The sequence below is a fragment of the Rhea pennata genome, chromosome 1 (genome assembly GCF_028389875.1).
Source record: "Rhea pennata isolate bPtePen1 chromosome 1, bPtePen1.pri, whole genome shotgun sequence".
Classification (NCBI taxonomy): Eukaryota; Metazoa; Chordata; class Aves; order Rheiformes; family Rheidae; genus Rhea; species Rhea pennata.
Window position 1 is genome coordinate 118,532,233 of NC_084663.1, and position 23,564 is coordinate 118,555,796.

General features: G+C 39.5%; 1 protein-coding gene across 3 annotated transcripts in view; it reads left to right on the plus strand.

Moving 5' to 3' along the window:
• Nucleotides 1-23,564, plus strand: part of DOP1B (DOP1 leucine zipper like protein B) — a 48,679-nt gene that overhangs the window by 19,697 nt on the left and 5,418 nt on the right. For all 3 annotated transcript variants that reach the window (XM_062598772.1, XM_062598784.1, XM_062598778.1), the window contains exons 11-29: nt 307-412; nt 902-1,093; nt 1,901-2,594; nt 4,053-4,321; nt 5,044-5,196; nt 6,224-6,324; nt 7,046-7,236; nt 8,993-10,610; nt 11,268-11,379; nt 11,991-12,179; nt 13,260-13,385; nt 14,007-14,141; nt 14,795-14,850; nt 15,764-15,868; nt 15,954-16,020; nt 17,381-17,522; nt 17,930-18,012; nt 18,242-18,351; nt 23,347-23,493. In XM_062598772.1, the coding sequence (XP_062454756.1) occupies nt 307-412; nt 902-1,093; nt 1,901-2,594; nt 4,053-4,321; nt 5,044-5,196; nt 6,224-6,324; nt 7,046-7,236; nt 8,993-10,610; nt 11,268-11,379; nt 11,991-12,179; nt 13,260-13,385; nt 14,007-14,141; nt 14,795-14,850; nt 15,764-15,868; nt 15,954-16,020; nt 17,381-17,522; nt 17,930-18,012; nt 18,242-18,351; nt 23,347-23,493 (4,596 nt within the window). The remainder of the gene's footprint in view (nt 1-306; nt 413-901; nt 1,094-1,900; nt 2,595-4,052; nt 4,322-5,043; nt 5,197-6,223; nt 6,325-7,045; nt 7,237-8,992; nt 10,611-11,267; nt 11,380-11,990; nt 12,180-13,259; nt 13,386-14,006; nt 14,142-14,794; nt 14,851-15,763; nt 15,869-15,953; nt 16,021-17,380; nt 17,523-17,929; nt 18,013-18,241; nt 18,352-23,346; nt 23,494-23,564) is intronic.

Genomic DNA, 23,564 nt, shown 5'->3' on the forward strand with positions numbered 1-23,564 from the left:
GGAAAGCAAAAAGATATCTCTCTCTTTGTCTCTTTTTAAATATCAGAAAAAAGATTATACTTCCAAGTAGTAAGATTATCTATAGATATTCAAGTAGAAAATTACAAGTCCTTTAGCATCCCACATACAAGCTGTAATGTCAGTGATTTTTTGACAATGTTTTACTTCACTGTATTAGGAACCTGCTTCACTTTACTTCAGAGTTCCTAGCTGTTCAGTGTTTTGTGCTGGTTTAGTTGAAGTTGTTTTATTGTGACAAGAATGTTGACAGGAAAAAAAGCTTAAAAATGTTTTTCTCAATGCCAGAAACAAATCCACAAAGATGAGGTATCCTCTTGAAAATGTTAGCGCTCCTCCTACAATTTCAGAGCTCTGCACACTGTTAATGTTTCTGCTCGATGTCATTCCTTTGGTAAGACAACCTGAAGTTAACTATTTCAAAGTTAGATACTTAAAACAAATAGTTTGTATTGTGACTACCTAAATGGAAAGAGGCAAACTGTTATAAATGAGCATGTGCATGGTACGTTCTGCAAACTTCATATGCTTACTTGTTTACAGCTACCCTTGTGGTTGCCTAGCAAAATAATTTTTTTTTTTTTGCCTTTTTAAAATGTGGTGATTCTATACAGGAACCTGAGGTTTGCCTCTTTAAATAAATCATTTCCTGTGGATATTTTGTCTTTTAGTAGGTAGCTGACAATCAGTGCATTTTTAGTGTGGTTCAGTGTTAATCATGTAGACCAAAGAAAGAAGGAATAACATTGAAGCAAGTTTATACAACTTAACCATGGATGAACTATTTTTTTTCATTCCTTAATCAATGTTGCTAGACATCTGAATATTAATGAAATTTCTGATAAGCTACTTAACTATTTTAAACAATGCTTATTTATTTTAGGAACTCTACTCTGAAGTGCAGACTCAGTACCTTCCACAGATGCTTAGCTATATGGTGCAGTCTCTCCTGGAAAACATGGAAACACTAGATTTACCAGAACTCACTCATGCCTTAAAGACTTGCTTTAAGGTGCTGAGCAAAGTGCAAATGCCGCCTTCCTATCTGGACATTGAGACAGGCAGTGGAAATGGGGTAGGTGCTTCTCATCTACTTAGAGATGTTTAAAATTTAGTGATATATTTATTTTAAAATGTTAAGTCTCCTATTCTAAATTACATCTAGATGATAACTGCAGCAATAAACAGTTTTTCAAAACTTATCTTCTGTTGCTCTTCCAGAGCTCTTTTATGCTTGGTAAATCTTATTGTGTATCTAATTCTATACTCCTTCACTGTCATAATTCAAATATGTTGGTCTTGTCCAAAACTGAGACTATAATCCTACCCCTTGGAAAGAGTGTGATCTTTTTGGTGTTGCAAGAGATTCAAGTTCCCAGATCAAACCCAGCTTTACAGCTGTTGAGGTCTGTGAAGGTCCAACCATATGAACATTTAATACAATGTGGTATTATTTGGATGCAGAAGACAGTTACAGGGAATGTGGAATAGATGGCATAAAGCAGTTACACAAACACAGCCTTCCCAAGGTTTGCAGTAGAATAAATAAATGCATCCAGTTAGAAATAATCAAACATAAAGAATAATGTCCTAGCAATGGACTGGTTTTAAGGAAGCACTTTCATTTGCTACAAATCTGTTGTTACTGATCTGTCAGTGTTTGAGTTGAGGTATGTGGACTGTGCAAACATATATTAGGTTTAATGCAGTTGAACTGATTATCAATAGCCATATGTCATTTTGTAAAAGTAATCTGTATTACAAATTACAAATATTACAGGGTTTTCTTCAATTGTTGTTCCCCTGTGCCTGCTACAGTTCTACATATTTTAAAATGACCTCCACAGTGCCATATTAACTAAAAGTTATGTTCCTGTTCCAGAGCCCGGTGAAAAAGGAAATTGGGGACATAACCTTGGAGACTAAGTCTGTGCTGCAGGAAGAGGATGAGACTCCCTTCCCTCCCCTAAAGTCAGAAGACAGTGGCATTGGTCTAAGTGCTTCTTCCCCAGAACTCTCTCAGCACTTAGGGCTGTCAACTGTAACCCTTGAGAGAGATGATGTATGGAAAAAGGGGGGGAGCATTCAGAAGACTTTGCATTGTGTCCAAGAGCTGGTTGCCAAGTTTTCCAGTAAATACATTTTTGGTGTGCAGTTGCAAGAAGCAAGTAATGAAAGCATCTCTGCAATGCACCTGAGTGAAAGAGAGAGAAAAGAGAATGGCTACAGACTACCTGAAAGTGCTAGCAAGAAAAAGAGCCCATGGGAAGCCAGGCAAATCGCTGTACCTCAGTTTAAACAAATGCTTTCGGATTTATTCTCCGTTCGAGGATCACCGTTCAAGCACAAAATTTCAAATTCCTTTTCTTCTGACCGCAAGCCTAGCAGTAAAAAGGAAAAGAAGGAAGAAGAATGGGACTTGGAGCAAGCGATGCTTGTCCTGGGACCCCTTAGAGGAGACTGCAAGGAAGCTTTTGCTGCAGCTTGTCACCTTTTGCTGGATTGTACCACATTTCCAGTCTATCTTTCAGAAGAGGAGATGGAACAGTTGTATCTGTCTCTATTTCAGATTCCTGGTAAGAGAAGATTCTTTCACTGGGCGGCTTCATCATTTGAGGAAGCAAATAGCAGTATGAACTCAGTCACTTGCAAGAGATATATTTAGTGCCAGCAGTAATGCCTTTCAGGCTCCAGGCAAGCTGCTTATGAATTCAAAACTAACCAACACCAGCATGCGTGGGTTGTTTGTTTTTTGTCTTTGAGCTGAGGGAATATTTTTCACAAGATTTTAAATTTGCTTTCTTTTGAAAGCTTTCACTACAAAACTTGTAGCTGAAGGGATGAAAAGGCTCTCTGACATTTCTTTCCTCCCTTCCCACTAATGGAGGAGTTTGTAAGGTGGAGGAGGAGTTTCAGGACAAACAAAAAAATGGGATGTAACAGAGAGAAGGATCTATGGTAGATGGAGAGCTGGAGCCTTAAACAATAGCAGAAGTAAAACAACTCTTTCCTAACCCTCTGTCTAATTGGAGGGCCTGTTCTGGGAATTCAAGTTCATTAGCTTCAGCAGGAGCAATAATCAGCCTGAAGGCTAGTTGGCAGGATAGGTTTGCAGTGAATGGAGAATTGGGAAACTAGAAATTTGAATTCTCTTTCTGACCTCAGTATGGATTTCTGCCGTCTTAATTAGTAAAGTGATGATACTCTTGTCAGCTGCACAGGTGAGTGGTCTGCTTGATATTGATACTTTTGCATATTTGCAGAGCTTTTCATGTGGTCAGTAATGGAGCTATACTTGCTTTCATAATTTTGTGAGTTTTTGGAGTATCCTCTTAGGATATAGAAGCTTGTTTTCAGAATTATTTTCTACTGCACAGCCCAAAAAGGGCAGTAAAAGTCTGAAGCCAAAGAAGAGAACCTTTGATGATGGACTGGTTTGAATATCATCTACAGAAGATGTCTAGTGTGGAGAATGAATTGTGTTCAGTTTGCTTCAGTGGCAAAGCAGTTAAAACATTTGGCTTTGAAGCCAGAGGTATGAACTCATACTGGAGAATGTCTCCAGCTAGGCATAAATAAAACTATATCGGATTATTCATTCAGGAAAGGCAGCAGTGGCTTGACTTGATGCTAGCTCTATCTGTTCCTTGAGTGCTTCTTGGTTATTGAAATGATATGCTTCAGTGCTACCCCAAATAGCCTCTTTAGCTTAGCAGACCTTTCTCATTATTTTTGATAATGAGAATAGCAGCTGTAAAAACTAGCTGTAAATAAACAAATTTGAAAGTAGAAATCCACTAACTATTGAAATACTGAGGTCCTGTAAGAGCTTTCTGCTAGGAGTCATAGAGTAAAAAGTATAACTTGCTTTGAGAAGAGTCCTTCTGAAGTAAGAGATCTTTATGATAGAATCAAAGTTGAGTTCAGGGACTTCATTTTGTCTTTTGGTCCTGTAAGCTTGCTTGAAGAAATTTTGGAGATATGACCCTAACCTTTAGATTATTCCAAAATGTTTTTTTCACTTACCTTCTGAGGTTGTGATGCCAGCTTCCCTCTGTGGCTGAAGTCCCTAATGACGATTTGCTGTTGTGTAAATGACTGCTACGTTCAAAATGTGTCCATCTCCACACTGCTGGAGGTGATCAACCATTCCCAGTCCCTGGCACTTGTGATAGAAGATCGAATGAAGAGGTACAAAATTTCTGGCCACAATCCCTTCTTTGGAAAGCTGCAGATGGTCACCCTTCCTCCCATTGCTCCTGGAGTTCTAAAGCTCATCTCAGAGAAAACAGATTTCTACCAGGTGTCAAGCTTTTTTTTGTTGTCTTGTTTTTACTGCCCAAGTACACACTACTTTTGGGGAGCAGGGAGGGAAGCAAATGTTACTAGCATGAATGATTGGGAAATGTCTGTTTTATAGTGATGTGCACTGCCTTTGCCATTTTTCTTCCACAAGTACTTGAGAGCAGTTGTATTCTTATTCATGTGCTTTATAGTAGGATGTTCAAAAGTGGTTAGCAATTTGAAAATTACTAATTGGTTTTGTGCTCAAATTCTTGGCGGGGGGAGCAAGTTGATTTCTGAATTGAAGGTTAGGTTTCATCAGCTTGAAAGCTTCATTTGGAAAACTTTGATACCCCTTTAAGGTTTCAGATGAGAGTTTATCTACTTCAAAGATACTTTTCTTCTCCTGAACATTTATTGAGATTAGTGTTAGTCTGAAGGTGGGTTCCAAGTTTGGTTTGGTTTCTATGCTTCCAGCTACTCATATATCATCTGTTAAGTTTTGACCCAGAAAAAGTAGGAGTACTTTCCTCAACTTCTGGTGCACTTGCACCTGAATTACGTGTTATCCTAAGGTAGGAAAGCTGCATTCTTTAGGTCTGATTTTATGACCTGCATTCTTGCTCTTTGCTAAACTAAGAAGATTTGGAAATCCCTTTCAGTGCTTATGTAATAAAAAGCTTTTAAGTCAAATAACAACATTTGACAGTTATGTTATTTGTTGTTGTTATTGTTCCCTAGAGAATAGCTTGTGTGCTCTGGAATCAGTTGAACAAAGAGACACGGGAGCATCATATTGCCTGTGTGGAGCTGTTCTACAGACTGCACTGCTTAGCGCCATCAGCAAATATCTGTGAAGATATTATCTGCCATGCTCTTTTGGATCATGATAAAGTAAGTCCTGTATTCTCCAAAGCTCCTTCATCAGTGTAGAGTTGTTCCAGTGCTCCCCAGACTGCCCCAGTTGACTTCTAGTCCAGTTTGCTCTCACATGTTCCCTGTCTCCTCAAAGTCCTATGCTCTGTCCTCTCCATTATAGTTCCCTGTGACTGATTCATCACGAGACTACTGCTCAATTTAGTCACTGGATACAGTTCAGTCAGACTAGAGCATTTTCAGTTTTGGCCTAAATCTTATGAAATCTAAAAGCTTGTAGTCTTTTGTCAATATTTTCCAAACAACTCAGCTCTACCAATAACCAATAAAGAGCATTTTGCTTTGCGTTAATTCTTCTAGACTTCATATTCCAGCAAAACATTTCATTACCTTGTATGTGTATGTCAGCATAATTTTGACTGCTATAGTATTTAGTAGTTCTTATAATGGCTGAGCTATATTTAAAGTGAGCAAGTTCTTAATTTTGCTACTTCTCTAGTTTAATAACAGAACAGTTCTTTCATAATTTGTTTTATTTGCAAGTGCCTTGCACAATAAAATTCATAACAGTATTCTTCAGTTTTAGGTATTGTCTTCATATCTTTGTTCTTGTAATTTTTAAACTTTAAAAAAAATTTTTGATATCTGTTCAAACTTTTCAAGCAACATTATCAATAAAATGCTGCCTGATATAGCGGTCTCTTCCCATTGGTCAACTAACTTTTAAGCCTTCTTAATTCCAAACCAAGACTAAAATGTTTATACACAAGAGTGCTGAAATACTTTTTTAGAATACTGATGTATCTTTTTCTGCTTGTAGAAGCATTGTGACTGATAGGTTTTGATTTTGCATTCATTCATGGGTATGCGAATTTTGTTGTTTTAGTCTGTTGCAAAATAGAGAAGTGTTCTCAGGCTACACAAGAAAGATTGCTAGTCACCTACACAATGACTGTTGTTCTGTTAAAGGTTTTTAAAATCGCTAAAACTTGATCTAGTGATGAATGCTGCAAAAAATAAATATTTGTCTTGTTTTCATGTGAAGGGAACAAGGCTTGAAGCACTGTTCAGATTCTCTGTCATGTGGCATCTGACCAGAGAGATCCAGGGCGGCAGAATGACTTCTCACAATCGATCCTTTGATAGGTATTTTCCATCTCCATTTGCTTAGGCTTGTGTATATCTATTTCATTATATTATACTTGGGTATGTTATCCTTTTTCTGGGAAGGGAAGAAGTTCTCTGCAGAGCCACAAGAGCAAAATGAAGATCTTTAAATTCCTTGATTTACTGACTTCGACTGCTCTGTGTGCATAGCACACTTAATAGCTTTATTTCTTGTCTGGAGGAAGTTCCTGTAAGAATAGAAACAACTTCATATATGAAAAGTAGTTTGTGTACTGATAGATTTCTGCATAGTAGGCGTTTTTTCTCTTGATGGATTAGGTTGGATTTTTTCCAAAGAAAATAAAACCTAGAACCAGCTATTTGCACCAAAAAACAATTTTAGTCTTGAATGAGTTCCTAGTTGCAAGATAATAACCTTTTTCAAAAATGGGACAGAAGTAGTAAAGTTCTTTCTAAACACGTAGAAAAACTTTTAAAATATACTCTTGTTCTAGATTGTGAATGTGTATGTATGGCCTTGCTTCTACAAATGCATGCATACTTGAATACAACTCAGGAAAATGCTGGACATAATGAAGTTACTGTTAGCAGATATGAGCCATTGTCCAGTGCTTGCTTGAACACACACTAAAAGAACATTGTTTTAACATGCTGTCTGTTCCCTACCACTATTTTGTTGTTTGCATTAACCTTTTTAGGACTTTCAATTGTACTTCTTCGTTCTGATTTCTCCATTCAGGTCTCTGTTTGTGGTACTGGACAGTCTCAATTGTTCAGATGGCGCAATTGGTGCTGCAGCACAGGGCTGGCTGATCCGTGCTCTTTCACTTAATGATGTTGCACGGATTCTTGAACCAGTCCTGCTGCTGCTGCTTCATCCAAAGACACAGCGCACCTCCATCCACTACATCAAACAGAAAAATTCAGCAGGTAAAACTGTTCTTAGACTGAAACTGTAACTGCCGATGTAGCATGACATACTCCTGAACACTCCCTGAAGGTAGTTGCTGAACTGTGATGGCCTTCCAATAAAAGGAGTTGTCTTGCAGCAGTTCCATAGATCTCTTTTTTTGTCTAAGTACCTTTAGTTATGCTTAAAACAGAGTTCAGGAGTAAGTCATGCTAGTTCAAGGCCTAAGGACCATTTTTGTCACAGTGGCTGCACCTACACTGTTGGTTTGGAGTGCCTCCTGCTTTGCTCTGGGATCTTGTCCTACTCATCCCCATCCCCAAATGATCCACACTGCATGTGTGTTCACTGTTCACATGATCCCTTCTCCAAAAACTAGGTCTCCAAATAAACAAAATCTAGGAGCAGTTTGGTGGCTATGTCCATTCAGGAACTGTTCAAGTAGACAGAATGGACAGACGAATCATACTTTCTCTGCCCTGTCTTATTCCAGCAGACCATTCACCCTCATGCCAGATTTCTTTATTCAGTATATGCCTCTTAGTGTGATCGTGGAGGAATCATTTACAAAAAATAGTTGGAGATGCTCTGAGGTACATCTTGCAGTTCTGGTCATACTCCACAAAAATCTAATTTTGTTAACCTCTGAAAATTAAATGGTTTTTGTTCAAAGGAGATCCATGTTGAATCAAGAGGAGAGCTGAGTCTTTGTGGCATGTGATTTGAGGTATCCCAGAGCTAGGGTGTAAAAGCAAGGGGAGGTGTTTGCAGCTGAAGGTGACTTCCATCCACCATGGTAGGGCATATTTGCCTTGAGGGGCTAAATTTGGCAGGTGGAAGGTAAATGTCTGTTTTAAGACCCATAATGAGAACTCTTATGAGCTACATATGGATATGTGACAGATGTGGAACAGACAAGTGGTGTGGCAGAGGCCTGTGGAGGAGTAGCTGAAGAAAACTGGGATATATATGGAGCCAGGTTGTATACTCTGAGTGCAAGGTCCTGTGAAGGCTGGCAGATCCATTCAGGTTGGGGATTGCTGGAAGTGATGTGGATATGAGACACCCTGCACCAGTTTATCCAAAGAACCAAGGTTGTTTCCTGGAGCAGATCATGAAGCACGGAAGTGGCCAGTAGTTCTGTGTAAAAGAAACTTCTGTGCTCATGGCTGTTAACTTGTCTGCTTCCATAATTGTTTTTCTGTTTTGATTGGCAAGTAATTAGACAACAGACATTTCCAGTATCCAAAGAGAGCCATTTATTATTAGATGCTATGCAAACATGGAGCTAATATATTCCTTCTTAGTTCTGCTGCATGTAATTAGAGAGGAAAAAATAAGTGAGTGTTTCGGTTTCTTTTGTTTTTATTTTTAAGAGTTAATTACCCTAATCACATCCTTACTGATCTCAAACTTTCTGTGTTCAGGAAACATTAAAAAAAAAAGTCACATCTGACTCATCATAGTACAAGAGAAACAACACTTACTTTGTGTTTTGATCCTGTTCTATTACAATTGGAGTAGGTTAGTATTGTTCCACTACTTGTTTTGTTTTGTTTTGTTTTGTTTTTTGAGGAAAGACTTTTTTTGGGGGTGGGAGAAGCTGGATTTTTTCTTCCTCTATTCATTACAGTTAACAGCAAAATAGGGCAGATGTGCTACTTGATCATTGTTGTTATTTCTCTTAAACTGGTTAATTCAGTATAGAGCATGTTCTGTGTAATGGCCAGTTATACATTTTTTTTTGAATGTGTTGGGTTTTTTGTTTTCTTCCAGAAGATATACATGACTGGCTTTACAAGAAGAAGGTCTCTTTGAAAGAGTCAGTTGGTGCATCTGAGAGCAATTCTGAGGAAAACCTTCCATTGAGCCAGTTCACTACTGTGGATAGAGAAGCTATTTGGGCAGAAGTGGAAAAAGATCCAGAAAAGCCCCAGTTAAAAACTGAAGAATCTGAAAATGATACCTCTTGTAATCCAGTAGCTTCACATGAGGCAGATGGTGAGCAAGATAATAGTGAGCACACAGAATCAGCTGACACCAGCACAGGCCATGATAGTGAAAATACCTCCTCTTTTTCTCCTTCTCTGGAGCTACAAGAAGTGACCAATGAGGAAAAGGATAGTGCTGCAGTGGATTACAAAGAGATCACAAAGCATGCAAGTTCCCTCAATGCATTCCTCCCTGACAGCTCCATATCCAGTGTAGCACTAAATCTTGTGCGTGCTGACTCTGAAAGAACTCAGGCATCAGAATCTTTGTCAAGTGATGAGGAAGTAGATTTGGAGCTCCAGGAAATTACCAATTCTAGGTTGCTCAAGCAGCAGAAAGAAAAACAGGAGATGATTGAGACTTTGTTCAAACATATGCTGTTATATTTGCAGCCTTATGATTCCAGGAGGGTATTGTATGCTTTTTCTGTTCTGGAGGCAGTACTCAAAACAAACCCCAAAGAATTTATTGAAGCTGTAGCTAGTACTAGCATGGATACTAGCTCCACAGCACATTTGAACCTCATTTACAATCTTTTAGCTCGCCATCAGGAAGCTCTTGTAGGACAAAGTTTCTACGGCAAGCTTCAGACTCAGTCCCCAACCATGTGTCCCCATTCTCTCCTAATAGAATTGCTTACTTATCTTTGTCTGAGTTTTCTGCGCTCATATTATCCATGCTACTTGAAGGTCACGCACAGAGATGTGCTTGGCAACAGAGATGTTCAGGTAAAAAGTGTGGAAGTCCTGATTAGAATGATGACCCAGCTGGCTAATGTGGCAAAGTCGGCAGAGAATAAGAATCTGGAGTTCATACACAATTTGCTAGAAAGGTGCAAAATTCAAGAGTTTGTTCTTCTTTCTTTATCTGCATCTATGTACACAAGTCAGAAACGGTATGAACTACTTATGGCAGATGCGGTTAATAATGTTTGTGAAGAAGAACTCTTTGAAGAGATCCTAATCAACTTTGGGCGTGATCAGATATGGAGCGAACACCCACTCCAGATTGAGTTGCTGAAGCTTTTGCAGGTATTGATTGTCTTAGAGCACCATCTTGGGCAGACTCACGAGGAGCAGGAGAATCAACCAGACCTCTCTAAGGAATGGCAGCAGGCTCTTAATTTCCAGCAGGCCATCGGTGCAATGCAGTATATCTATCCGCATCCGATAACTTCACAGGGATTGTTTGTTTCTGCTGTTGTTAGAGGCTTGCAACCAGAGTATGGTCATGGGATGCATCCCACTTGGGTAGGCTTAGTTACATGTTCCCTGCCCTATTTTGGGAGGTCCTTAGGCTGGACAGTGGCACCATTTGTTGTACAGATATGTAAAAACCTGGATGAGCTTGTCAAACAGTATGAAAATGAAACTGTGAAGACATCTGTGAAAACATCAGCAAGGTAAGAGTCTGCGGTGTGGGATTTGTTATGCTGAAGCCTTTTTAAGTATATTTTTATTTCCCCTTATTACAGGGTAGTACACATTAAGTTATTCTGTTTAGCGCGGTGGCTCCCAAAGTTTGGTCTTCAAACTCTGCTGCTATGCAGGTGTCTGTCTCTTGCCATAGACCAACATGGAGGATGTGTTTTTGCAGCAAGGCTCATTGCAGTTAGATGAGGAAGGAAAGGGGACCAGCAGCAAGAATGCTGTGATATTTCCTGTCCCCTTCTGTCTGCTGTCCCAGGGAAAAGAAGTTCCTGGTTTTGAAAAGGCTTGAGTTTTGCAGGACCTACTGGGAAGAGAGACCCTGGAAAAGAAAAATACAGTATTACTCTCCAGTACAGGCAGTAAGGAAAAGGAATATGGAAAAAATGCATAGATGTCAAAGATTTCTGGTGGGGTGGAGAATAATGTTTTAAAAGATCTAGACAAGGAAATGGGGTTATCCAAGCATAGTTTCTGAATCCTCTGTCTTGGTAGTACTGTCTGGCCTTTCCAGTATTCCTTTAACTATTGAATAGAAGCAGATCTCTATTGGAGATGATAACCTCTTGACCTGTTAAGCATTTTTTTTTTTTTTTTTTTTTTTTTTTTTTTTTTACTATTTTTCTCCAAAGCTTAACTTCCAAAAGAGAAAATGTTACACCTGATTACCCATTAACCCTTTTGGAAGGTCTGACAACAATTGGTCACTTTTGCCTTCTGGATCACCCTAATCAAACTAAAAAGGTAACTGCTTAATGTCCACCACTTTCTCAGTAACTTGGCACAAGTTCATCACAGTGTGCACACATGTATTGCTCAGAAGTGAATATAAGTAGTAAGAGGGAGCTGATACAAGAAAGGTAACCTTAGAGAATCCTAATTGCATACCAGAAGAAGAGAACTAAGTGAATATATAAAGAGTGGGACTGAACTTCATTTTTTACTGGAAGCAAGCAAGGTTAGTTTTAAGCATAAGAAGTTTAAGATGATCTGGGTCATGCACGTATTAATCTTGTGCAGCTTATTTACAGTTGCTCTGTCAATAAGTGTCTTTTGTTTTTTTTTTTGAGTTGGGCAGATAGTGATAACATGCTTTCTCTATGTTTTTTTATTTGTCCCAGTAACATAACAAAAGGATGTTATCCTAATATACAATTTCCCGACAATTTCCCGACAAACTGATTCTCTCTATGCCAAAATAGTGATCAGAAAATTCTTGTTGTAGCAGTATAATTCAGAAATATAACAGCTGAATTATTTTTAAAGCTGTCATTCTAAAAGATGCTCCTAATTACAGAAAAGGAGCGGTGAGTCTGCAGTGCATTATTTTAATATTAGTATTTTTGTTTTTCTAGTCATCATGTGTAGCTGAACATGCAAACCTGAGAAATGCGAGGAACGCCATTTTGGAAGAACTGCCGCGTATCATTAACACTATGTCTCTTCTTTGGAGCATTATAAAGAGGGAAGATTCTCAAAAAAGGCCAATTGACTTCTTTGGAACAACTAAAACCTCTTCTTCAGTCTACTTCAAAGCAACCAAAGTAGGAGTTCTTTTAAACTGCTGTATGTCACATCTTTCTTACCATCCTTTCCCTCACTCGCGCATTTTACATAAAGTTCATAAGAATAGTTTTGCCATCCTCAAAACAGCATTATGGCACAAAGATTTTTTGAGAAGCTCTTAGAAGTTACTTAGTTGTCTGCCTACAAAAGCAGGTTTGCATTGTTCCTTCTACCTGTCTCCTCATTTAAAAGTCAGTGGAGAGAAAATCATTGTGTTAATGAACCACTACAGTTGTTTAAATTTAGATTAGTATGTTTAATAGTAGTTCAGTTCTCTATTTTTTCCTTTTTTTAATGATTCCTAGTAAAATAATAAAATTAATTTTCCACAAGCAAGCTGTCTCAGAGCCATTAAGCATCTGAGTAATAGTTGGTATCTGAAAAACATCTAGTTTGGTCTTTTAATTTACAAACATTGATTCTTACAAAAGGCTTCAAAATGTATTGAAACACATAGTAAACTGTAAAAGGAAGGATATTTCAATCATTTTATAAACATAGTACTTAGTTTCCTAAAGAAGAGTTAAAATTCTTAACTTCTCTTAGCAGATCAAGACTCTATTCTAAGCTCACATCTTTTGTATCCTTCAAATCCTTTTCATTCTTTGAGATGTTTTTAACCTTCTGTTCATTACAGAACAGCTCTCTTTACTCATTTAAGTAGTCTGCATATTCTTCTGATGTTAAATTTATAAACACCTGATGGAATAAAAATACTAGATTCTGCCTTCTTTCCTTTAGATGTTGGTAAATTGTAGTAGTGAAAAATACTTGGAGGAGAAGAGAGAATATACTATAACAAGAAGTTAGTTTTTCTGTTTGCAGTCTGTTTTCCAAAGTGTATATCTGCCTTTCCTAAGGAAGAAACACTAACTTATGAACTAATTATCAAAAGTAGCCTAACTGCCAAGCATATAAAAAGATTCTTTTGCTGCTGTTGTCTTTTCTGAATATCTTTATAAAAGGAAAAATAGCCAAAAAACATAAAAACTTGTATGACTCAGCCTTTGCCTTACAAAGTTTAGCGATAATAAATCTTTTTTTCCTCCCCTCTGTAGACATTAAAAACTAAAATATTAGACTTTCTGAATCCACTGACTGCACAACTTGGAATCCAGTTGATGTCAGCAATTGCAGCAGTATGGAACAGCAAGAAACCTCATAGAAATCAAAATAAAATGAAGGTATGGGTTGCTTAGTGAAATAAAGGTATGCGCACTTAGTTTTGCCATGTAAATGTTGAATTTATATGATCAGTTCTGAACTCTGGTCTTGTTCTGAACTTCTTTACAAGTGACACAGGCAAGTCAGTAAATAATCTAAAAAGTTCTTACTAATACATAATTTTACAAAGCATCAGGAATACAAATAAACCAAAAGAAGTAATCAAAGAAAAAGTACAGTGTGGCAGTTCAACACTAATAGCCACTTTTTCTTTAATATTGGGTTATAATCTTAGGACTATGATTTGCCAATTTTACAGTAAAGAACTTGGATCAGCTCCACTTCCAGAGAAAGATTTAAGACAGTATTCCCTAGGACTCAGCATGGGTGCTGAGTAAGAGACTTTCTCTTGTGCTTTCACTTGGGCACACTGAAATTGCTTTGATGAAGGTGTTGAAGACAATCCTGATATGGAAAATTGTTGCGTGGTTGATTTAACTTGTCTAATTTAAGTTTTGCGTAAGTGTTAACATGTTGAAAAACAGCTTTTTGTGAGACTAATCACTTCATATTTTGCTTGGTACGGTAATGTATCTGACTGAGGGTATGAGTGTTTTCTGTTGTGTTTCTCTTTTTGTCAGATTATACCAGCAGCTAGTGTATCTCAGCTTATTCTTGTGGACTTGATATGCGCACTTAACACATTGAAAGTTGATACTATATTACAGCTAGTCAAAGAAGTAGTCAAGAAACCATCACAAATCAAAGGCGAAGAGGTAACTGCCAAGATAATTCAATTTTATTAATATATTCTATTCTAGTTCTGTTTCAGGGTGTCTTTAAATACTGTTAGAAGAAAACGTATTTTTTAAAAATATGAATTATTTTCCCTTAATAAGGTAGGTTTTCCAGAATGTAGGTTTCTGTTCAGATCCATCAAACTAAGTAGGTTCTTCAGAATATTTTGCTAGAGAAGTTGCTGGTAATGAAAAACTGTGGAGTCCTCCAGTACTGAAGAAGATGACAAAGTTTTATAAAGCTACTGCAAATGTAAAGCTCAGTGACACCATTCTGTATCCTTGCCCTTAGCTGAACTGTTAGAAAGTCTTCCACATTGACAGTGCTATTTTCTGACTGGCGTTCAGGGAAGACAGTTTTGCTGCCATGCATGGCCTTGCAGGCTCATTTAGCTCTGAAGAACTGTACTGGATATTCAGAAGTAATGTACCGCTTCTGAACGAGGGTCCTCTGTTTAAAAAAGCTGAACTCCCTCACACTGCTGTATAAATGGTGGTATTATAGTTGGTTGCCTATTGAGAGTACAAATGGCATCTAAGAAGGCATCTAGACTTCTCATCTAACATAAGTACTGAACAATTTGGTCTTATATTTGAGGGTGAATAATTACATTTTTGCTTTTGTCTTTCAGAAATCTTCTCTTGTAGATATTCCGGTGCTGCAGTTCAGTTATGCTTTCATTCAAAGGTAATTCAGTGATTATAGAAAAGGATTTTCTGTTTTACCCTAAATGTTACGGTAAGAATTAGCATTACTGTTTTAGTTTTACTTTGATCTTTGTGGTGCTGTGGCACAGAACACCTTAATGTTGGGAGTCGTTATTGCCACTTCATTACTAAGTGACAGGCACAAAATAACTGGGATCTGTCATTATGTTCCATAGATCTGTTGATAATGCCTGTTGGAAAGTCACATTTCATAGTAATAGTGAGCAACGTATTTCAAACAGTTCATCTCATTAGCAAGACACTTGTATAGGTTCTTACGATATTTCTCTCCCTTATCCTCTCTGTGTTGTCAGAGGAGTGAATAGAAAATGCTAAATTTTATTTCCAGTCTCCTCAGAAGGATACAATAGAATTACTGTCAATCTAGTCTGCACTGGAAACATAAGAAGTCAGACAGCTTAGGGGCAATAATCCTTTGATCAAAACTACTCATCATGTAATTGACTTTTTTCATATGGAAGCCCTGGAATACAGGAAGCTGTACAATATATGTTATGCAATAAGCAAGGGTGATAAAAGTAAGCTGGCATGCAATGGAGGGATTAGTTAAGCTTATTCCTTTTATTCTCCTTGAAGACCCACCAGTTTTACAGTGCTGGTGGACATGGGCATAGCAGCACATGCTGCTAGCTTGTACTGATGTATGCAGCATATGCCTGTGCTGCCAGCAGATATTTGCCACACTTTTGAATCAGTTGGGAAGGGACAGGATCTAAAAGACTAGCCTTGGTGGAAGCTTTTAGAATCACAAAGTTACATGTATGGGTTGTGGATCTTTTGGGTTTTGTGTGTGTGTTTGGGGAGAGGTCTCTGAACCCTAACTTCAGACTTGTGTTTTTTGGGTTTTTTGTTTTTTTGGTTTTTTTTTTCAGACTGCCTGTTTCAGCCTTGCAGGAGAACTTCCAGTCCTTATTAGGACTTCTGAAGGAGTCTGTGCAGTTGAATTTGGCTCCTCCTGGACACTTTCTGCTTCTCAGGTACAACGTAAGAGAGAATAAGGTTTATAGGTACATTGAGTAGACCTGACCAGTTACTAACTTGAAGTGAATTATGTTCCCACAGTATTCTGAATGACTTTGTGACTAGAACACCTACTCTGGAAAACAAAAAAGACCAAAAAGACTTGCAGGTACAGTGTATACATGTATACTTTGGTCTTCTACTTAGATTTACAGTACCAGATTAATGAACTGAAAGTAGAGATGGTATGATCCATACTTAGTATCTGAATTCACCTGTGCTTTCAGAACATGTGAATGTGCATCCAAATGTTGTGGCTTAGACCTGATAAATATGAGAGAGACAAATATAAGAGACTTGATGCACAGAATGTCTCTAACAAAATTTTGCCAAAAATATGTGAAATCAGTGGTAGCTCTGGAGTGTTCAAAGCTGTTTTCTCTGGGCATTTTTTATAATTTTTCTGTGTTTAAATCATAATGAAAGCATGATATCATGAGTTCATATCATATATGTAAGTACTGAAACCACAGAACTATCTAGGGAAATTAGTAGCATAGTTATCCTTAAAGCTCATAGCTGGGCTTGGCAATGTGAATGACTGTCAGCTCACCTTTTATGTAAAGAAGGGGTGGAGAACAGGATTCTCTTCCTTTGTTGATCATGCTTTCACCAGAACAGTTTAAGCACTACCCACATGTGTGCAGTGTTGGCTCTGAGCCAGCATAGTGCAATGAGGTGAGATAGTGTTATGGTTATAGTACTTTTGTATGCCAACAGAGAAAATGAATCTACACTTCTGCTTCAGAGACTGGCCAGTAAAATGACAATCACAATAAAAATACTATTTTGCCATCTTATAGCCTCTTTACAAATGACCTCTGCTTTTAGCTGGATACTTGGGGCTACTTTTCCCTAGAATTACCAGTTTTTTTATTTCAGTGAGAATGCAATGTGTTAAAATATGAAGTCCTGCATATAGTTTGATGCTACTAACACTGATATAAAGACTGAAATATGATCAGGTGGATTCCCAGAAAATAAAACTGAGCATTCTTCTGACACAATGGTCTCCCAGTATAAAAGGAAGAAAAAAGTGAATAGCTGCATTGTCTGAAAACAATATTCAAAACAATACAGACATTGGTACACCATTTCTGAAGGGCTGAACAAGTCAGATCGTGTCTTTGACTGGTGACAGCTAATACACATACAATGTAATGGGACTGATGCTGAATAGACAGTATATTAGTGGTAATGGCTTGTGTGCAAAATCATAACTAGAATCTTCTTAATAATCTAACCTGATGTTTTTTCCTGCTTTCTGTTTTCTTGTCCACTTTTATTTGAAGTGAGCAGTAGTGTGTTATCTTGAGAGCACAGATTAGAGATGTATTTATGTTTCTAAGATAGGCATAAAAGTGCCTGCTTTAGAACATACTGACAAGTTGCATATAAAAGTGACTTTACTGGATTGACCAGGTGATGGTAGCTTTCTTCTGATGCCAGATTGTCTGGTTACATTATAGGAGGTGACCCAAAAAATCTTGGAGGCTGTAGGGACAATTGCTGGTTCTTCTCTGGAACAGACTAGCTGGCTGAGCCGGAATTTAGAGGTGAAAGCTCAACCTCAGATTTCACCAGATGAATTCAACACTGAAGATGTGAATGGTAACATGGTTTTGTCTGATCTTCTGCTACTTTATATGTGCTGCTTAAGTTAACTGAAAAGTACAAGGTGTTAGAGAGTGTGTAGTCCTTGTGAGAAGGAAGTAATTCAGATATAAAGTAAAATAAAAAATATGCATTGTACTCCACTAACAGTGCCAGCCTAAGCAGAATTAATAAATATCTGCAGATTCTGTATAATACAGAAGAAAACTTGCTGCAGATGCATGCAATACCTGGGAAAGAACAGCATGGGGCATGAGGTATGTCATCCTGGCAAGATCCCCAGAAGCATATCATTGTAATACCAATATGCAAATAACAGTTCTGCTTAGGAAGAAAATTGGCAAACAGCAAAGTTTAAACATGTTTTGTCTGAAGTGCAAAGTAGATGATTTCATTTCTTATAGATACATCAGTGACACCATCTTCAATGGTTTCTGCATCTGCTCCTTCAATATACAGTGTCCAAGCTCTCTCACTCCTTGCAGAAGTAAGTAGGAACCAGATTGTAGTTGCTGCTCTCATCTATTGGGTGGTTATTAATTGCTATTGTTGAGCAGGGGAATACATTAGATTTTCCTATTAGATTAAACAGGAGCTTAAATCTTTAGTTAGACATCCTCTGCACACACACATACTATCCTGAAATATGACATGCTCTGTCCTTTTCTCAGAAATACCTACTGTAGATTTAATAAGACATTCTTTTCATTTTTAAGGTTCTTGCTTCTCTCTTGGACATGGTTTACCGGAGTGATGAGAAGGAGAAAGCTGTGCCATTGATTTCACGTTTGCTTTATTATGTATTTCCTTATCTACGCAACCACAGGTGATTTCTCTTGTGCCTTTTCTTAAGTCTGACTTTTTGAGCATACTGTAAGACTTGTCTTTGTTTTCTTTTCCTTCTGCTCATGAGTGTAATAATTAAGGGGAACAGTTAGGTTTGGAGACTAGATGTACAAAACTTCATCTAAATAATTTTCTAATTTAGTCATTAACTCCATGGGACAGGCAAGTCCCTCAGTAGTTCCATTATCAAATGTAAGTTTTCCCCAAAAAGGGAAACTTCCTCTATGAGCCTTAGCCCTATAATCTCCAGTGTCAGAGAAAACTGTCGAATCACACTCAGGAAGAGCGTCTCCCTGCACTCACTGTAGAAGGTCTAGGGAGCTAGGCACAGTAAGCTAAAATAAACCCCTGGGATTGCTCTTTTCCCTCTCCTTGCTGCTCACAAACATATACCTCCCAGTTGGAAGAGCATAGGCAGTGAGAACTCCTTGCTGGTAGGAGTTTGTAATAATTGTTTTGACAAGCTACTCATACATGAAGTCACTGAGATTGTCAGTTATTCTATGACTGTTATTCCAAGATGTGTTCTGTGCCTTAGTCGTCTGTGATCTTGCATATTGAATGATGAGCCATCCTCTACAGTAGGATAATACAAATCTTTCCGTTTGGGAATGTATCCAGTATATGCAGGAAGCGAATGCTAATAATACCAGATCTCTTTTCAGCATAGACCACTAAGAGTGATCTGTCAACTCTGTCATACCAAACATTTGTGGAACAACTACCCTGAAAGAGAGTTGCACTCCTAAATCACGATTGGTGTCTAGAGACTTGTCAGTGCTACAGCTCCCAGTGAGAGAGCTAACTGCCTGCTTTGAATCTGTATTTTGCTAAAGAGACAGAGCTATTGGAGATAGACTCATTGCCATGTTCTGAAATGAGTTGTGTTTTTATGCTTTTAGAATCGTTTTTCTGACTGTTCCGTCTCCTCTAATGGATGACCAGACTTCAAGATAATACTTGATGGTTATGTTTACATTAGCTATCCATCAGAGCAGTAATGTGATTGTGAAGTGAATCCTCTGAATTGTCTCTGTTTATGATAAGTTGGTTCAGTTCTCCAAGCAGTTTTGTTGCTCAAACTAAAATCCTTTTGGAGGGAATTAAGACAGAAGCCCCTTTGCAAATGTGACCCAGTAGGGCTTACTAGTTCCTGACCTTGCTGCCAGGAGGAGGTCTAGAGTGTACCTACCTCACATGGGCCAATAGAAGGCATTCAAACCTGGGATATCCTGAAGCTGTTCTTGTGTTGTGGGCCAAATAGGCTTGCTTTCCACTGCAGGCCCTCAGTTCTTCCTTGCATGTATCAATATACGCGTCTGTCTGCTTCTTCTTCCTCATCCTTCCACATTTCTGACACATAAACCCTTCCAACTTCACCAGCCCCGTTGCTTTTCCCCACTACTGAAAACTGTTGCTTTCATTGCCCTTTACTACTATTGCTTTTCAATTTCTGCCATTTTGACACCTACCTCTTCTGCCTCTTGAGAAAGAAGAGTAACAAAGAAACAAAGCTGGTCCCTTCCAAGCTTACTGATTCTATGATTCTATGAAAGCCACTGTGAAAGTGGGCAAGAGTTTCATCCAGAGTAGTCTGGATGAAGACTAGGACAGCAATCAGAGATGAGCAGCACAGCAGATATGTGCCTATTACAGAGAGCTAGAAGAAATCTGCAAGTAGGAGGAGAGAGGCAAGCCTGCAGCCCATTTCAGCTCAAGTTTGAGGATCGCTGTGTAGTAGTATCTAGAGGAGTGCATGCTGTCCCTGAACCCCACAGGGAGGTCTGAACAGGGGCATGTCTAGGGACACTTTTCATCCGTGGACCCCTTTCTTTCTCAGAACTGGCCTGAGCACAGTTGTCAGTTAAAACCTAGGTATGTGTATAACCTCTCTCCACTCATTTTATTGTAGGTTTGTGAGTGAATAGTGAGACGGGAGTTGCAGTGGATGTCCCTCTATCTTGTTCCCACTGTGGGCAGGAGGCAATATGTACCCTAAGGGGCTATCTTGGAGCACCCAAGGGCCAAAACAGCACTGCAGAGGAAGAAAGATAATAGAAACGTGGTAGAAAGGCTCTTACAGAACGCTCAGCAGGGCTGACATGGCCCATTTGATACCAGGCCAGCAACACTCAGAAATAGGAGGCTCTGAAGAGGTAGGAGTGGCAGCCCCTGCAGGAGGTCTGGCTGTGGGTATCCCCTGTCTATAGTTGCTGGGCAACTGGCTGGAGGAAGAAGCTTTGCCTGCTGCTGAGGGCTGACCTCAGTATCCTGTCGTGGCTGGTGTGCGGGCAGTCTGCAGACTTCCCACCCACGTGCACCAGTCAGGTTGGAGGGTGAGGTGCAATAAGAGACTATTGACATGGAGGCTGTAAGGGCCTCTCCTGACCTCTTCACTCCCACAAGTGTGCTAGTTGGGCCACATTAGCCAAATTTATTAATTTTGTCTTCCTATGGACTCCATTGGCCCACAAGAGAACATAAGTGTTATTCCTTCTCTCCCCTGCTTCCCTGTTTCCATTCTTATAAGGTATGAACCATGTTTTCCCCAGGAACTGAAACATTTTGTTGTTTCATCTATATGGTGGTCAGTTCCTGTTTAGCTATGGGTGCTCCTCCCATCTAGGGTTTTGGCCTTTCCTTAAGGCTCCCCTTTGTATTTATGTTTGGAAATGGGGCCAAGCTGTGGGATGGGACAGCAAGGCACTGGGCTGGTCACAAGACCCATTGTGAGATGGGAAGATTGCAGTCCCTCCCCAAACTCTGCCTAGTTTTTCAGCTAGAAGCCTAGGAGATGTGTGATATCCTCTGACAGCAGTACAGTATAGCACTTTTCCCATAGTGGCAGGAGGAGGCAGAAGAAAAAAATTTCTTGCTGTGAAGGTTTCCTTTCCATTCTCCAGTGCCTTTTCAGCTGATCCTGCCTTTCAGCTGATCGTGCCTCATGCTTCCCCCCCCCCCCCCGTCTTTCTCCCGGCTTCTGCTCACAGATATCCTAGAAACTAAGTTCTCCTTTCTCTAGCAGCTCTCTGCCAAGTGGCAGCAAGCAATCCGCCCCGTTCCTTGCCAGTCCTATTTTCCTGTGTTACGGCTGCTGCTATGGTAGCCATTATTAAGCTTCTCCTTCTCCTAGCTGCTGTGTTTTCCTGAACAGACCAGTTTATACCAAGGCTTGGGAGAGCATCAACCACAGCTTAGCAAAAAGGGGGGAGGGGAATTATCCCAACAGATATCTAAATATATCTGTCAAAATCACCAGCAAGTATGCTATAAAGAGCAAAAAAGAGTGTAGAGGGTCAAGGAAGACATAATCAGAGTAACCGAGGATGTCTAAAGACAGGTAGAGCATCACTGGGGAGTGAGCAAGTAAAGCTAGCATACCTCAGGGTGTATCAGGGTATGACAGCATTTCCACGCTCTCAAGAGGGATGGATCAAAAATGATAGAGAGAAATTTTGGGAAACTGTTTCTTTTTAGTTGTCATGTTGGTACCTTTTCCATTGGAGCTGGTACAGTGTTTTCAGCCTGCTTCCTCCACTCCCCAAATCAGTCAGCTCCTTCATCTATGGTATGTTTGTCACCCTTGTTGCCTGGGACATATACCATCCCAGGCATGCATTCAGTGTTCCCAGTGTTTGCATCAGGCATGGAGAACTGTGCACACAGCTGCCACTGAAACAGTTCCTGAGAGTGCTGGTATCTTGCTGCTGTCCTGGGCCTGCCAGCTTGCAATGGCAGCGAGCCACTCATTCCGTCTCTGCCTTGTGTGCGGAAACAGCGTGGTTAAAACTGGCACGGGTGCCGTTGCTGTCAGGATGTGGCCTTGTGAACTGGTGCAGGGGATAAGTGGCAGCTTCTGCAATGTAAATAGAGATTCAAACAGCCTATTTTTTCTTGCAAAAAAAAGATACTACCATCCATTTCAACCTAAGACTGACTGTTCAGTAGAAATGAACATCAGGAGTCCTGATAAAGTTGCTGAGATGCCTACAGCTCTCCCTTGATAGTTCTCTAGTGTTGCCCTAGCAAGGCCAGCAGTCTTTGCAATTTATGCAGCCAAAACTGATGTCATTTGCACGTGCTGCTCAGCAGTTAGAAAATAACCTTTGAGCCCATCTGCTTGCCTCTGCCCTTCCCAGATTGCAGGAGTTAAGGTGCAGAGCTCCAAAAAAAGGCAGTAGCTTTCCTCTTGAATATGTAGGGGCTGCTGAAATCTTGTGTGAGTGCGTGGTGCCAGCTCATGATGACCCTCATGAGTACCTGCACCCAATGCTATTCTTCCCATGCCTCAAGGACAACACATTCCTGCTAGTCTGGGCTCTTCCCCCAGGCCTGAAACCTCTGCTCAGCAACAGTCACTGTAGTAAGGATTCCCAGGAAGCCGTTTGGCTCTGTGTCCTCGTGGAAACCAAAGTGTCAGGGTCCTTCCTTCCTTATTCCTGCTACTTTAGGCTTAAGCTTCTCACTGCTGCCCTGCTGCGCCTCACAAAGCGTGTTACCCAAATTCAGAGCGGGATAGGACACGGAGCAGCAACAGGAGAAGCAATACTAGAGCTTGTGCGAGACTTTATACACACCAGTGTTATCTGAATGACAGACAAATCTGCAGAGAGGGGCCTGCTGACAAAAGATGCAAAAGCTTGTAGGAAACTTCCTTTTGAGAAAGTTTTTGAACCACATCTATATGGAAGACGTGCAGTGTTGTGCTGTAGTACATTCAAACTGAAATTAATTCTCCAAATGAGGAGAACGGGATGTGTATCTGCACAAAATACTGTAAATGGGATGAGCTTTTGCACAAACTGCTTTAATCTACTGATCTCTTACTGCACTGCGTTACGAGCTAATATAAACATAGCGTATTACTGAGGGAATTTATCCAGAAGTTCTGGGAAACCCAGTTTACTTTCTGGCTACATACGTTTAATTAAAAAAAAATACACATTTATATCATTATTATTCTTTTTTTTCCCAGTGCCTACAACATTCCTAGCTTTCGTGCTGGTGCTCAGTTGCTCAGCTCATTGAGTGGATATGCCTATACCAAGCGAGCCTGGAAAAAAGAAGTTCTTGAGCTGTATATGGATCCAGCTTTTTTCCAAATGGACACTTCATGCACTCAGTAAGCCATGAGATTATAGTACTCTGATTTTATTCTGAATTTGCAAAGAAAGGCTTTAAAAGAGACTGGAC